At 37.2% G+C, this 13,879-nt stretch overlaps 1 protein-coding gene across 2 annotated transcripts in view; it reads right to left on the bottom strand.

Annotated features, from left to right (window-relative positions):
- ARFGEF1 (ADP ribosylation factor guanine nucleotide exchange factor 1) overlaps positions 1-13,879 on the bottom strand; it is a 155,210-nt gene that overhangs the window by 48,343 nt on the left and 92,988 nt on the right. For both annotated transcript variants that reach the window (XM_059166286.1, XM_059166287.1), the window contains exons 15-18: positions 12,516-12,627; positions 11,970-12,175; positions 11,621-11,705; positions 6,145-6,316 (exon numbers count right to left, since the gene is read on the bottom strand). In XM_059166286.1, coding sequence (XP_059022269.1) covers positions 6,145-6,316; positions 11,621-11,705; positions 11,970-12,175; positions 12,516-12,627 — 575 coding nt within the window. The remainder of the gene's footprint in view (positions 1-6,144; positions 6,317-11,620; positions 11,706-11,969; positions 12,176-12,515; positions 12,628-13,879) is intronic.

The following is a 13,879-nucleotide window of genomic DNA, read 5'->3' as shown; positions in this document are numbered from 1 at the left end:
GGTCCTCTAAGCAAAGAGAGAGCCTAAAAGTAGTAGATCAGAAAGGAACAGAGACAATATACAGTAACAGTCACCTTACAGGAAATACAAAGGCACTAAATTCATATCTCCATAATTACCCTGAATGTTAATGGGCTAAATGCCCAATCAAAAGACACAGGGTATCAGAATGGATAAAAAAACAAAACCCATCAATAAGTTGCCTACAAGAAACTCATTTTAGACCCAAAGACACCTCCAGATTTAAAGTGAGGGGGTGGAAAACAATTTACCATGCTAATGAACATCAGAAAAAAGCAGGAGTAGCAATCCTTATATCAGATCAATTAGATTTTAAGCCAAAGACTATAATAAGAGATGAGGAAGGATACTATATCATACTCAAAGGATCTGTCCAACAAGAAGATCTAACAATTTTAAATATCTATGCCCCTAACAGGGGAGCAGCCAACTATATAAACCAATTAATAACAAAATCAAAGAAACACATCAACAATAATACAATAATAGTAGGGGACTTTAACACTCCCCTCACTGAAATGGACAGATCATCCAAGCAAAAGATCAACAAGGAAACAAAGACCTTAAATGACACACTGGACCAGATGGACATCACAGATATATTCAGAACATTTCATCCCAAAGCAAGAGAATACACATCCTTCTCTAGTGCACATGGAACACTGTCCAGAATAGATCAGATCCTCGGTCCTAAATCAGGTCTCAACTGGTATCAAAAGATTGGGAGCATTCCCTGCATATTTTCAGACCACAATGCTCTAAAGCTAGAACTCAATCACAAGAGCAAATTTGGAAACAGCCCAAATACACGCAAACTAAACAGTATTCTTCTAAAGAATGAATGGGTCAACCAGGAAATTAAAGAATTGAAAAAATTCATGGAAACAAATGATAACGAAAACACAACAATTCAAAATCTGTGAGACACAACAAAGGCAGTCCTGAGAGGAAAATATATAGCGGTACAAGCCTTTCTCAAGAAACAAGAAAGGTCTCAGGTACACAACCTAACCCTACACCTAAAGGAGCTGGAGAAAAAACAAGAAAGAAACCCTAAACCAGGGGCGCCTAGGTGGCTCAGTGGATTAAGCCGCTGCCTTCGGCTCAGGTCAAGATCTCAGGGTCCTGGGATCGAGTCCCGCATCGGGCTCTGCTCAGCAGGGAGCCTGCTTCCCTCTCTCTCTCTCTCTGGCTGCCTCTCTGTCTACTTGTGATTTCTCTCTGTCAAATAAAAAAATAAATAAATCTTAAAAAAAAAAAAAGAAAAAGAAAAAAAGAAACCCTAAACCAGCAGAAGAGAAATCATAAAGATCAGAGCAGAAATCAATGAAATAGAAACCAAAACAAAAACAATAGAACAAATCAACAAAACTTGGAGCTGGTTCTTTGAAAGAATTAATAAGATTGATAAACCCCTTGCCAGAGTTATCAAAAAGAAAAGAGAAAGGACCCAAATAAATAAAATCATGAATGAAAGAGGAGACATCACAACTAACACCAAAGAAATACAGACAATTATAAGAACATACTATGAGCAACACTACGCCAACAAATTTGATAATCTGGAAGAAAAGGATGCATTCCTAGAGACATATAAACTACCACAACTGAACTAGGAAGAAATAGAAAACCTGAATAGACCCATAACCAGTAAGGAGATTGACACAGTCATCAAAAATCTCCAAGCAGGGCGCCTGGGTAGCTCAGTGGGTTAAGCCGCTGCCTTCGGCTCAGGTCATGATCTCAGGGTCCTGGGATCGAGTCCCACATCGGGCTCTCTGCTCAGTGGGAGACTACTTCCTCCTCTCTCTCTCTCTGCCTGCCTCTCTGCTTACTCGTGATCTCTCTTTGTCAAATAAATAAATAAAATCTTAAGAAAAAAAATATCTCCAAACAAACAAAAGCCCAGGGCCAGATGGCTTCCCAGGGGAATTGTACCAAACATTTAAAGAGGAACTAATTCCTATTCTCCGAAAACTGCTCCAAAAAACAGAAATGGAAGGAAAAACTTCCAAACTCATTTTATAAGGCCAGCATCACCTTGATCCCAATACCAGACAAGGATACCATCAAAAAAGAGAACTACAGACCAATATCCTTGATGAACATAGATGCGAAAATTCTCACCAAAATCCTAGCCAATAGGATTCAACAGTACATTAAAAGGATTATTCACCACAACCAAGTGGGATTTAATCCAGGGCTGCAAGGTTGGTTCAACATCCACAAATCAATCAATGTGATACAACACATTAATAAAAGAAAGAGCAAGAACTATATGATACTCTCAATAGATGCTGAAAAAGCATGTGACAAAGTACAACATCCCTTCCTGATCAAAACTCTTCAAAGTGTAGGGATAGAAGGCACATACCTCAATATTATCAAAGCCATCTATGAAAAACCCACCAGAAATATCATTCTCAATGGAGAAAAACTGCTTTTCTACTAAGGTCAGGAACATGGCAGGGATGTCCATTATCACCACTGCTATTCAACATAGTACTAGAAGTCCTAGCCTCAGCAATAAGACAACAAAAAGAAATTAAAGGCATCCAAAACAGCAAAGAAGAAGTCAAACTATCACTCTTTGCAGATGATATGATACTGTATGTGGAAAACCCAAAAGACTCCACTCCAAGTCTGCTAGAACTTGTACAGGAATATAAAACCAATGCACAGAAATCAGTTGCATTTCTCTACACCAACAGCAAGAAAGAAGAAAGAGAAATTAAGGAGTTTATCCCATTTACAATGGCACCCAAAACCATAAGATACCTAGGAATAAACCTAACCAACGAGGCAAAGAATCTAAACTCAGAAAACTATAAAGTACTCATGAAAGAAATTGAGGATGACACAAAGAAATGGAAAAATGTTCCATGCTCCTAGATTGGAAGAACACATATTGTGAAAATGTCTATGCTACCTAAAGCAATCTACACATTTAATGCAATTCCTATCAAAGTACCATCCATCTTTTTCAAAGAAATGGAACAAACAATCCTAAAATTTATATGGAACCAGAAAAGACCTCGAATAGCCAAAGGATTATTGAAAAAGAAAGCCAAAGTTAGTGGCATCACAATTCTGGACTTCAAGCTCTCTTACAAAGCTGTCATCATCAAGACAGCATGGTATTGGCACAAAAACAGAAACATAGATCAGTGGAACAGAATAGAGAACCCAGAAATAGACCCTTAACTCTATGGTCAACTAATCTTCGACAAAGCAGGAAAGAATGTCCAATGGAAATAAGACAGCCTCTTCAATAAATGGTATTGGGAAAATTGGGACAGCTACATGCAGAAAAATGAAATTGGACCATTTCTTTATACCACACACGAAAACAGACTCAAAATGGATGAAGGACCTCAATGTGCGAAAGGAATCCATCAAAATCCTTGAGGAGAACACAGGCAGCAACCTCTTCGACCTCAGCCGCAGCAATGTCTTCCTAGGAACATCGCCAAAGGCAAGGGAAGCAAGGGCAAAAATGAACTATTGGGATTTTATCAAGATCAAAATCTTTTGCAAAGCAAAGGAAACAGTTAACAAAACCAAAAGACAACTGACAGAATGGGAGAAGATATTTGCAAACGACACATCAGACAGATAAAGAGCTAGTGTCCAAAATCTATAACGAACTTAGCAAACTCAACACCCAAAGAACAAATAATCCAATCAAGAAATGGGCAGAGGGCATGAACAGACATTTCTGCAGAGACATCCATATAGCCAATAGACACATGAAAAAGTGCTCCATATCACTCGGCATCAAGGAAATACAAGTCAAAACCACAATGAGATATCACCTCACACCAGTCAGAATAGCTAAAATTAACAAGTCAGGAAATGACAGATGCTGGCGAGGATGTGGAGAAAGGGGAACCCTCCTACACTGTTGGTGGGAACGCAAGGTGGTGCAACCACTCTGGAAAACAGCATGGAGGTTCCTCAAAATGTTGAAAATAGAACTACCCTATTACCCAGCAATTGCACTACTGGGTATTTACCCTAAAGATACAAATGTAGTGATCTGAAGGGGCCCGTGCATCTGAATGTTTATAGCAGCAATGTTCACAGTACACAATAGCCCAACTGTGGACAGAACCTAGATGTCCATCAACAGATGGATGGATAAAGAAGATGTGGTATATATATACAATGGAATACTATACAGCCATCAAAAGAAATGAAATCTTGCCATTTGCGACGACGTGGATGGAACTAGAGCGTATCATGCTTAACAAAATAAGTCAATCGGAGAAAGACAACTATCATATGATCTCCCTGATATGAGGAAGTGGAGATGCAACATGGGGGGTTAAAGGGGTAGGAGAAGAATAAATGAAACAAAATGGGATTGGGAGGGAGACAAACCATAAGTGACTCTTAATCTCACAAAACAGACTGAGGGTTTCTGGGGATAGGGGGGTTGAGAGAAGGGGGTTGGGGTTATGGACTGTGGGGAGGGTATGTGCTATGGTGAGTGCTGTGAAGTGTGTAAACCTGGCGATTTATAGACCTATACCCCTGGGGAAAAATATATATATTTACTTAAAAAAAAAAAAAAAAGAGTTGGGGTAAGTGGAGAACCTATGAGAAGGAAATAGAGTAGGTATAAATCTGGCACAGTGGAAGAACTCAGGAAATAACCAAAATATGGGATGGGAAAATATGAGGAGACAAGTAAAAGGCAAGGGCATCCTTGGACGACACAGGCTTGAATGATGACTCCCGAGTTAACAAGAAACCAGTGGCCCTAGCATTCCGGGATGACATCAGTATTTCAGTATACCTACAGCCTTCCCATATCCTGCTTCTTATTGATATTCTACCACCATGGACAAAATAGGTCAGAGAAAGGAGGGTAAGAAGATGTTTTATTACGGGTCTGAGAAAAAAAACAGCTAAGTCACAGAACTGGCATCTACTTAGGTGTGAAAATGAAGTCTTGAGCAATATATTTGACAACGTTGTAAGCAGAAGAGCTGAAAATAACACAACCAAGCAAACTGCTTATTGGTACTGGACTGCAGAATGAGCCAAAGACATCAGTTCAAAATTTGGCTTTGCCACTTTTTGGGTTTTAGCTGTACAGATTCAATATAAAGTTTTCTACGTTATACTCACCTTACAGATTCTATGATTCTAAGTTTCCTAACCTCTCTGGACTTCAGTTTCCTCATCTATAAAATGAGGGGAGTACAAAAACTCCTTAGAATCATCTACTACAGTATTCCAAAAGATAAGGCCATTTATATTTCCCTATTCCTTCTAACATGTCCCTAGCCCTGACTCTCATAATTCTCTATCAACTTCTGGAAATACATGTATGACAAATGCCCTCAACTTCTGGAAATACACATATCACATAGGCCCTTGCTCCTCTCCTGGCAACAGAACTGTGCTACTGCAATCTGTTCTGTGACATAAAGCTTGAGATTTCACTTCCAGGGAGAGCTCAGAAAGGCAGGAGTCTTCTTTCCATATTACATATTCTTGAGCTGCTATATTCTTGAGCCACTACCCTCATCTTATTTTTATAGTCAGATTTTAGTTCTAATTTAATCACCACTGCCCACATGTATACCATGTCTAGAATGGAGCCAAGCCTACACTTGGCTTCCCATGCTGGTTACATCTAGGACCTCTATAATGATATAATTTGTGGTGCACCTGAAGGAGTGATTTCCAACTCCATGAGCTCCCTCACAATCTTAACCTTCCCAAATCCTTGACTCACTGCTACTTCCAGCTTATGTTTATGTATAGCAATAGATGAAGAGATAGAATTGTGTTGCTTATAGATGACGAGGAGGCAAAAAAGACTGAGAGCTGAAGTCAGACTAGTGGGGCTGCCAAAGTTGTCTTGCTGATGTCCAACTACATGCTGAGATTTACTACTAAATTGACAAGTATCTATTAAATGCACATGAATCCATGCATATTATACACTTCTATTTTTACTCAGAATGTAAAAAAAAAAATTATATCAGCAAACTGTATAATACTTTTCATTAGAATAGTATCTGATTTTCTGTAAACCAATTGAAAAACTCTTGGGAAACCTTATTTATCCTCCTGAACAATCAGACTTTAATTGATTTGGATACTTACTTTGCTTACTTGATTTTGTAGGGATTGTGAGTTCTTTTGTTTCTTTCATTGATATCTTTTTTCCAGCTATTTCATTATAGATAGCTGATAGGTACTCTTCAGGAAGGTCTTTACTGTCATTGATACCTCTATTCATCTTTATATATTGTTCCTTTGTCATTTTATTTTTAACCTAGAAAGGAAAAACCATTATGATTCTTAAAACTTACTTAAAAACTATTCCTATTTTAAGAATATGTGTACTCTTAGGAGAGAATTTAGAAATACTTTGAGGACAGGAAGGGGAAAATATTCAACATGTATTAAAATGAAAAACAGTCCTAGAAAATGAAGGCAATATAGAAAAGACCTAGCCTGGCATATGCTAATACACCTTCTCAGATGGGCACACAAGTAATTTATAGTAAGAAACAGGGAAATCAGATAATGAAACTATTTGTTTTTGCCCAAGGTTTAAGAATTCTAGCTACAGTCTTTAAAAAAGGACCATGACAAATATTAAAAACATATGGTAGTAAAAAGATTCACATCTAGGGGTGCCTGGGTGGCTCAGAGGTTTAAGCCTCTATCTTCGGCTCAGGTCATGGTCTCAGGGTCCTGGAATCGAGCCCCGCATTGGGCGCTCTGCTCAGCGGAGAGCCTGTTTCCCCCTTTCTCTCTGCCTGCCCCTCTGCCTGTTTGTGATCTCTCTGTGTTAAATAAATAAATAAAATCTTAAAAAAAAAAAAAAAAATCAAGGGGCGCCTGGGTGGCTCAGTGGGTTAAGCTGCTGCCTTCGGCTCAAGTCATGATCTCAGGTTCCTGGGGATCGAGCCCCACATCAGGCTCTCTGCTCAGCAGGGAGCCTGCTTCCTCCTCTCTGCCTGCCTCTTTGCCTGCTTGTGTTCTCTCTCTGTCAAATAAATAAATAAAATCTTAAAAAAAAAAAAATTCAAATCTTAGTTTGAGAAAACATAAATATGTTTTAATGACTTAAAAGCTGATTTTATATAACAGTGGATGCAAAGTAACAACTCAATTCATCTAAAATCAGATAACAATCTCCCTGACTCAGCATGGCAAACAAATGTTAGGTGATCCAGGTGAAGTATCTTCTGAACATTCTGTCTTGTTAACAGTACTCTGAACAGGAATGTCCTGCGCCACACCTTGATCAGTCTGTGGAATAATAATTTGTAGTTTATAAGATGTAGCCCTGTCACCAAACTTGAGAACTAGCACAGTCAAAATGTTTGTATCTCCCAAAACTCATCCAGGTCTTAGGACGTCTCTGAAGATACAGGCATATCTGGGAGAAACTGTTTGGGTCCATACTACCACAATAAAGTGAGTCAAATAAATTTTTTGGCTTCCTAGTACATATAAAAGTTATATTACACTGTACGATAGTCTACTAAGTGTGCAATAGCATTATGTCTAAGAAAACAATGTACATACCTTAATGCAAAAATACTTTATTGCTAAAAAATACTAACCATCATCTGAGCTTTCAACGGGTCATAATCACTGATCACAGATCATCATAACAAATGTAATAGTAATGAAAATGTTTGATATATTGCGAAAATCACCAAAATGTGAGAGACATGAAATGAGCAAATGCTGTTGGAAAAATGGCGCTGACAGACTCGCTTGATGCAAGGTTGCCACAGACCTTCAATTTGTAAAAAACACAATTATCTGCAAAGTGTCATAAAGTAAAGCAAAATAAAACGAGGTATGCTGACTATTTATTCAATTATATATATTCCCACCTTCTCCCATTAAAGAATTTAAGGCAACTCTAAAGATAAGACTCCTGTTAATTTATACAGTGCACAGAATAATAAGCAAGCCATAACTTTAAAAACTCATCTTCAGTCAGCACTTTAATAAATAAATAAACAAATAAATAAATAAAAGAAGGTCATTTCTCCTGGATTTCTGACAAATAATAAAAAATAATGACTCAGGGACACTAAAATAAAAGACCATATAAGTGCTGCCAATAAGACACTAAAAGAAGATTAACATCACCTGGAGATCTTGAGCATGGCATATTGTTTTACCATAATGCCAGAGACAAGAAGAAGTCTTGATAAAAATCTGAAGTAGCAGTACAATACACTTGTGGGTCTGGGTTGGGAAGTGGGCATGGGAGCTTTCAGAAGTGGGAGTAGGGAATACATGAATTTCAGATACCTTAAATAAACATATACATCTCAAACAGAACAATTCTGGCACAATGGGATTCTGAAAGTCAGATAAAACATAATCTTACTTTTCTTTTCCTGCTTATCTTTTATGGAACATTCCACTCTTTTGTTTTCATGTGCTTATTTATTTTTTAAAGATTTTATTTATTTGACAGAGAGAGATAGCGAGAGAGCACAAGACTGGGAATAGCAGGCAGATGGAGAGGGAGAAGCAGGCTCCCCACTGAGCAGGGAGCCCAACTCAAGGCTTGATCCCAGGACCCTGGGATCATGACCTGAGTTGAAGGCAGGTGCTTAACTGACTGAGCCACCTACGTGCCCTTTATGCGCTTATATTAAGCTGTGTTTAGTTTTAGTGTTTAAGTCACTTCAAGCCAGTTGTTACTATGATGGAGATTAATACACGCACAAAAATTAAATGTGTTCTAAATATACCTCAAGTTTTTAAAAAAATTCATTGATTCATACAATATATAAAAAATAGTCTAATTATAAATATTCTAGGTGAAAAAGAAACATAAATGATTTGGTTTAAATATTTTAACTCTGAAAACAAATAAGAATGAAAAGTCCTAGTTTTAAGGAATTCCTTTAAAGTTTACCTGTGTTCTTTAAAAATGATGCCATTTGTTATAGTTCATTTAATCTTGTTGTAGTCAAAGCATATGGGGTCATGATTATGGGTTCAGTTCTCTAACTGAACCTTCCTTCATAGCAACTCATAAGCTCTTCGCTAACTGCAGGCTGCATATCAGGACATGATGCCAGCCAGCAGCAGTCTAACAGGGAGTGGGGAGACTACAAGTAGTTACCACTGCTAGACCAGGATACCACGCACATGTTCTATGGACAGAAATAAGTGCCATGAAGACACAGAACTGTTCTCAAGTAGTTGCCTAACTGATCTGTGTTCAGAAACTTTTAACAATCTGGGTACTATTAAAGGACATTAAAGGATGTTTCAATATTTCCTCAAAACAAATTTCACCAGGATGTACATATGTATGGGAAGATATGACATAGATGCATATAATGCTGAAAACTCATTTACAGAACCAAATTCTTTAAAAATGTAACATTTGGGACGCCTGGGTGGCTCAGTCGGTTAAGCTGCTGCCTTCGGTTCAGGTCCTAGGGTCCTAGGGTCCTGGGATCGAGTCCCACATCCGGCTCCTTGCTCAGTGGGGAGCCTGCTTCTCTCTCCGCCTCTGCCTGCCACTCTGCCTACTTGTGCACACTCTCTCTCTGACAAATAAATAACACCTTTTTAAAAAATTAAAAAAAACATATAACATTTTAAAAACAAACGGGTGGTAGTGTATTGATCTGGACCAAAACACCAGACAGAAAACTCGGATATGAAGGTATTCAAGTAAGTTACCATCTGTAGACTGCCTTATAACAGCATAGAAAAAAGTATACTGTGTAATATTAACCTGAAAGGGAGCTGCTTTAACTACACTCCCAGTAATATGCCAAGCGAAATTTTTATTTTTATTTGTTTTTTAAAAGATTCTACTTATTTCTTTGAGAGAGAGAGAAAATGCATGTGACAAAGCACAAGTGAGCATGAGCAGGGGGAGAGGCGGTGGTGGGGAGTGGGAAGAGGGAAAAGCAGATTTCCTTCTAAGAAGAGAACCCTATGTGGGGCTGGGATCATGTGGGCCCTGGGATCATGATCTGAGCAGAAGGTAAGAGCTTATCTGACTGAGCCACCAAGGCACCCTGCCATGGGCAATTTTTAAATGATTAAAATAGTAAATGACTTTTTAAGACATGTCTATATAAAATCAAATAAATCACTGATGAATGCATAGTTGTTGCATGTAATGCAATGCTTAACAGTAATTCTGCATATAATTCCCATCATACATTTGATATATACTTTCCATATCAACCCTGCCTTAAACATCTCAAAACACACACACAAAAATCCCTATATTGCAAAATTTAATCTTAATCTTCAAATAAATTTAAATTTTTCCAAACCTCTAAGATTAGTAATAGTTTATTTCCTAAGAATAACAGATATAATTAGATGTTTATCCCTGAGAAGTATAAAGAAATTCTTGCAAATAAATGAATTTACAAAGGCAATTTACCCCAAAGATATCCAAGTATCGTTCTGAAACAAAGTATAAAATACCCAAAACTTTAAAAATAATTTTTTTTGCTAATGGGTATCAGAAATCAAGTGACAGTTCCTTAATATTTAAGAAGGAGTTATGAATTTTAAGAGGGAAAATAATTATCTCAATATCCCAGATATCTAATATTTTAAAATTACTGTTAATTTTTAGGAGTAATGATATTACGGTTATATTTAAATAGAGTATGTGTCTTTCAGAGATATACACTGAAATAAATACAGATGAAATGATATGACACCTGGGATTTACTTCAAAATGATCTGGGAGACAGAGAGGATATAGAATGAATAAGACCAGCCATAGTTGGTAAATGTGGAAGCTGGGTGATGGGCACAATGAAGGATTCCCATACTAACCACTCTATTGCTTAAGTCTGAAATGTTTAAAAGAAAAAAAAAAGTTTATGTAGTGTTTTTCCATGTTGTAATAAGTATAAGCTAAAGAACTAATATACATATTTTAACATTTACCTTAAGCTTTATACAGCTATTAATCATGAGACAAATATAGACTTACTTTTCAGGTATCTGAAAGTCTAAATAGAATTATTACCAAAAAACTTAAAAAAAAAAATTTATTTATTTAGAGGCACCTGGGTGACTCAGTCAGTTAAGCATCTGCCTTTGGCTCAGGTCATGATCCCAAGGGCCTGGGATTGAGCCCCACATTTTCCATGGGGCTCCCTGCTCAACAGGCAGTTTGCTTCTCACTCTGCCTCTCCTCCCCTCCCTGCTCATGCCCTCATGTTCTCTTGCTCTCCCAAATAAAGCCTTAAAATTTTATTTATTTATTTATTTATTCATTCATTCATTCATTCATTTTGAGGTAGAGAGAGACAGAGAGCATGGGAGCATACCTACATGGGGAAGGGCAGAGGGGGCGACAAAAATCCTAGCAGACTCCCTGCTGAGTGTGGAACCTGACACAAGGCTCCACCTCAGGACCCTGAGGTCAGTACCTGAGCCAAAATCAGTGCCCCCAGAAACCACATTTGTAAAATGAATACTACACCAAATTAAATACCCCAATTTGGTGACTGATTTCACTGAATAAGATTAAAATTTCAACTTGTACTTATTGAATTCAAAAGAACTTATTTAATTTGTACTGTCTATTACACATTGTACGTACCTGTGGACTGTGAAGATCTGTGGTCAGCATGATAATTGAATAAGCCAAAACATAAGCAGTATCTGCACTAGCAAAAAGGGTTTGTCTGGAAAAGTAAGTGTATCATGTTATAAACTTCTTTGTACAGTTGCATTTAAATAAATTATCTCAAACCTCCATAATTTTCTTTTGCAGGATTTATGTTCTAGCTCATATTACAAGTGTTTTTATGGAATTGTCTTATCACTTCTAGATGACAGACAATCTAAATTCTCTGGGTGTAACAGATGATGAATCTTCTGATGCTCCCTATCATAGTGTCTTGGGTATAGCTGGCAACCAATAAATACTTGAATTTGATCTTTCTTACCCTTGGTTGCATTCAAGGTATCTTGCAGCAAATTTTTCCATCAACCGATCGATTTTCTGAGCTTCCCCTGGAAGACGGAATCCTTCCAGAAACATACGGAGGGCTGAAACAAAGTCCTTTCCTGAAAAGTCATGTTGGTCCACAAATGCATACATGACTTCTTTGTTAAATTTATCATTATCTCCCAGGAACTCACCCACTTGAGTCTAAAGAACAAAAGATAAAAATACTGATATCCTAATGAAATGTTACATTTGCCAGAACAACATTTAAAGAATAGAAAAATCTACAAGATTCACAGGTTTTGACTACCTGGTTAACTATTTCAAGCATGAAACTAAAAGTTAAACACGCATGTTTATTATAAAAAGATATTCTTTTGAGTTTAGAAAATTAAAAAGCAAAATTAAGAATACCTAGGTTATTCTTTAATTTTTACTTACAAACTTAGGAGGGCACTTTTAAAGGGGAAACAGTATTATCATTATTAACTTAAAAAGGAGTTTTACAGAGAAGGTTAGAATTTTTTTTAAATGGTATTCTTACAGAGTCTAATCTTTCCTCTTGATGTAAGAATTGGGCAATATCTTCAGGTGTAGTGCCAAGCATTCCTTGTTCTTGGAGGTACTGTATTCCTCTCTTTGGTTTCTTATTAAATCTAGATGATGTTAAAGTTAATAGAAACATTAGAAACAGAAAATCATTTGAAAAGAAGATCTTAAACTACAGTAAATTAATTTTCTAATACCACTTAGAAAATAGGTTACTTTATATAATCAATGCATGAATATGCAAAACATCGCATTATGCGAAGTTTTATTTTTCTTTTCTTAGAAAAGAGTCTGAAGCAAAAAGGCCATCTTTATCAATGATATGAACCATTTTACTATTTGAGATAATGTCATGTTGTAGATAAGCTCTGAGTAAAGATATAAATACTAAATACCTCATGCTTTTAATATTTATACTCTCCTTAATGCTCAGGTAATCTTGGTTCATTCCATATACACCCACTGATTAAGTCTAAGTTTTCTGCTTTTATATTTTTATTTATTTTTAAATTTTATTTGTTTATTTGAGAGAGAAAGAACAAGAGAGCAGGAGCATGAGAAGGAGGAGGGTCAGAGGGAGAAGCAGACTCCCCGGGGAGCAGGGAGCCCAACATGGGACTTGATCCTGGGACTCCAGGATCATGACCTGAGCTGAAGGCAGTTACCCAACCAAGCCACCCAGGCACCCCAGTATTCTGCTTTTAAAGAAATCTGGTGACTGTTTAAACAACAATCTGACAGCATTATTTCCTTTATTAAAATAATCCCTAGATACCTGATGTTTTCAAAGTCAAGTCCAAACTGACTAGATCGATAGACAAAATCTTTCTCAATACAGCTCTAGTTTATCTCATCCCCTCTCATCCATCTATTCCCACATATCCTAAAAGCAGAAAGCATTTCTGCAGTCTATTTCCTCAGTAAGTCCTTTACTTGCTCCATTCACTGTGGATTTCTCCTTCATGCTTAAGGATCCAGTTCAAAGGTCCTCTTCTTGTATCCACATCATTTAGTTTCTACTTTCATTACACCACTAATTACTTTGGTCCCTCATCACCTGTCTCCTGGGTAATGGTACTTAAATGGTTATGCCATCTTCTGTTTTGCTCACATTCTAATCCATCCTTCAGGCAAATGGTGAAAAAATCTGTTGCTGCTCCTCCTCTGACTAAAAGCCTTCAAATACCAGCATGCCAAAGTCAAAAAAACAAGATTAAAAACTTGCTTACATGGAGAATAAGGTCTTCTAGAATCTGGATCCAACTCAATGATCTCATTTCATATCCTGTGACTGCCCCCCGACCCTGCCTCTGCCATACTGATCAATAGTCCTCAAATGTTTCTCTTCTCTGTGCCACT

This window comes from Mustela lutreola, chromosome 3 (assembly GCF_030435805.1).
Source record: "Mustela lutreola isolate mMusLut2 chromosome 3, mMusLut2.pri, whole genome shotgun sequence".
NCBI classification, from domain to species: domain Eukaryota; kingdom Metazoa; phylum Chordata; class Mammalia; order Carnivora; family Mustelidae; genus Mustela; species Mustela lutreola.
The sequence above is the reverse complement of the archived record's forward strand: the minus strand, read 5'-3'. Positions and strand labels throughout refer to the sequence as shown.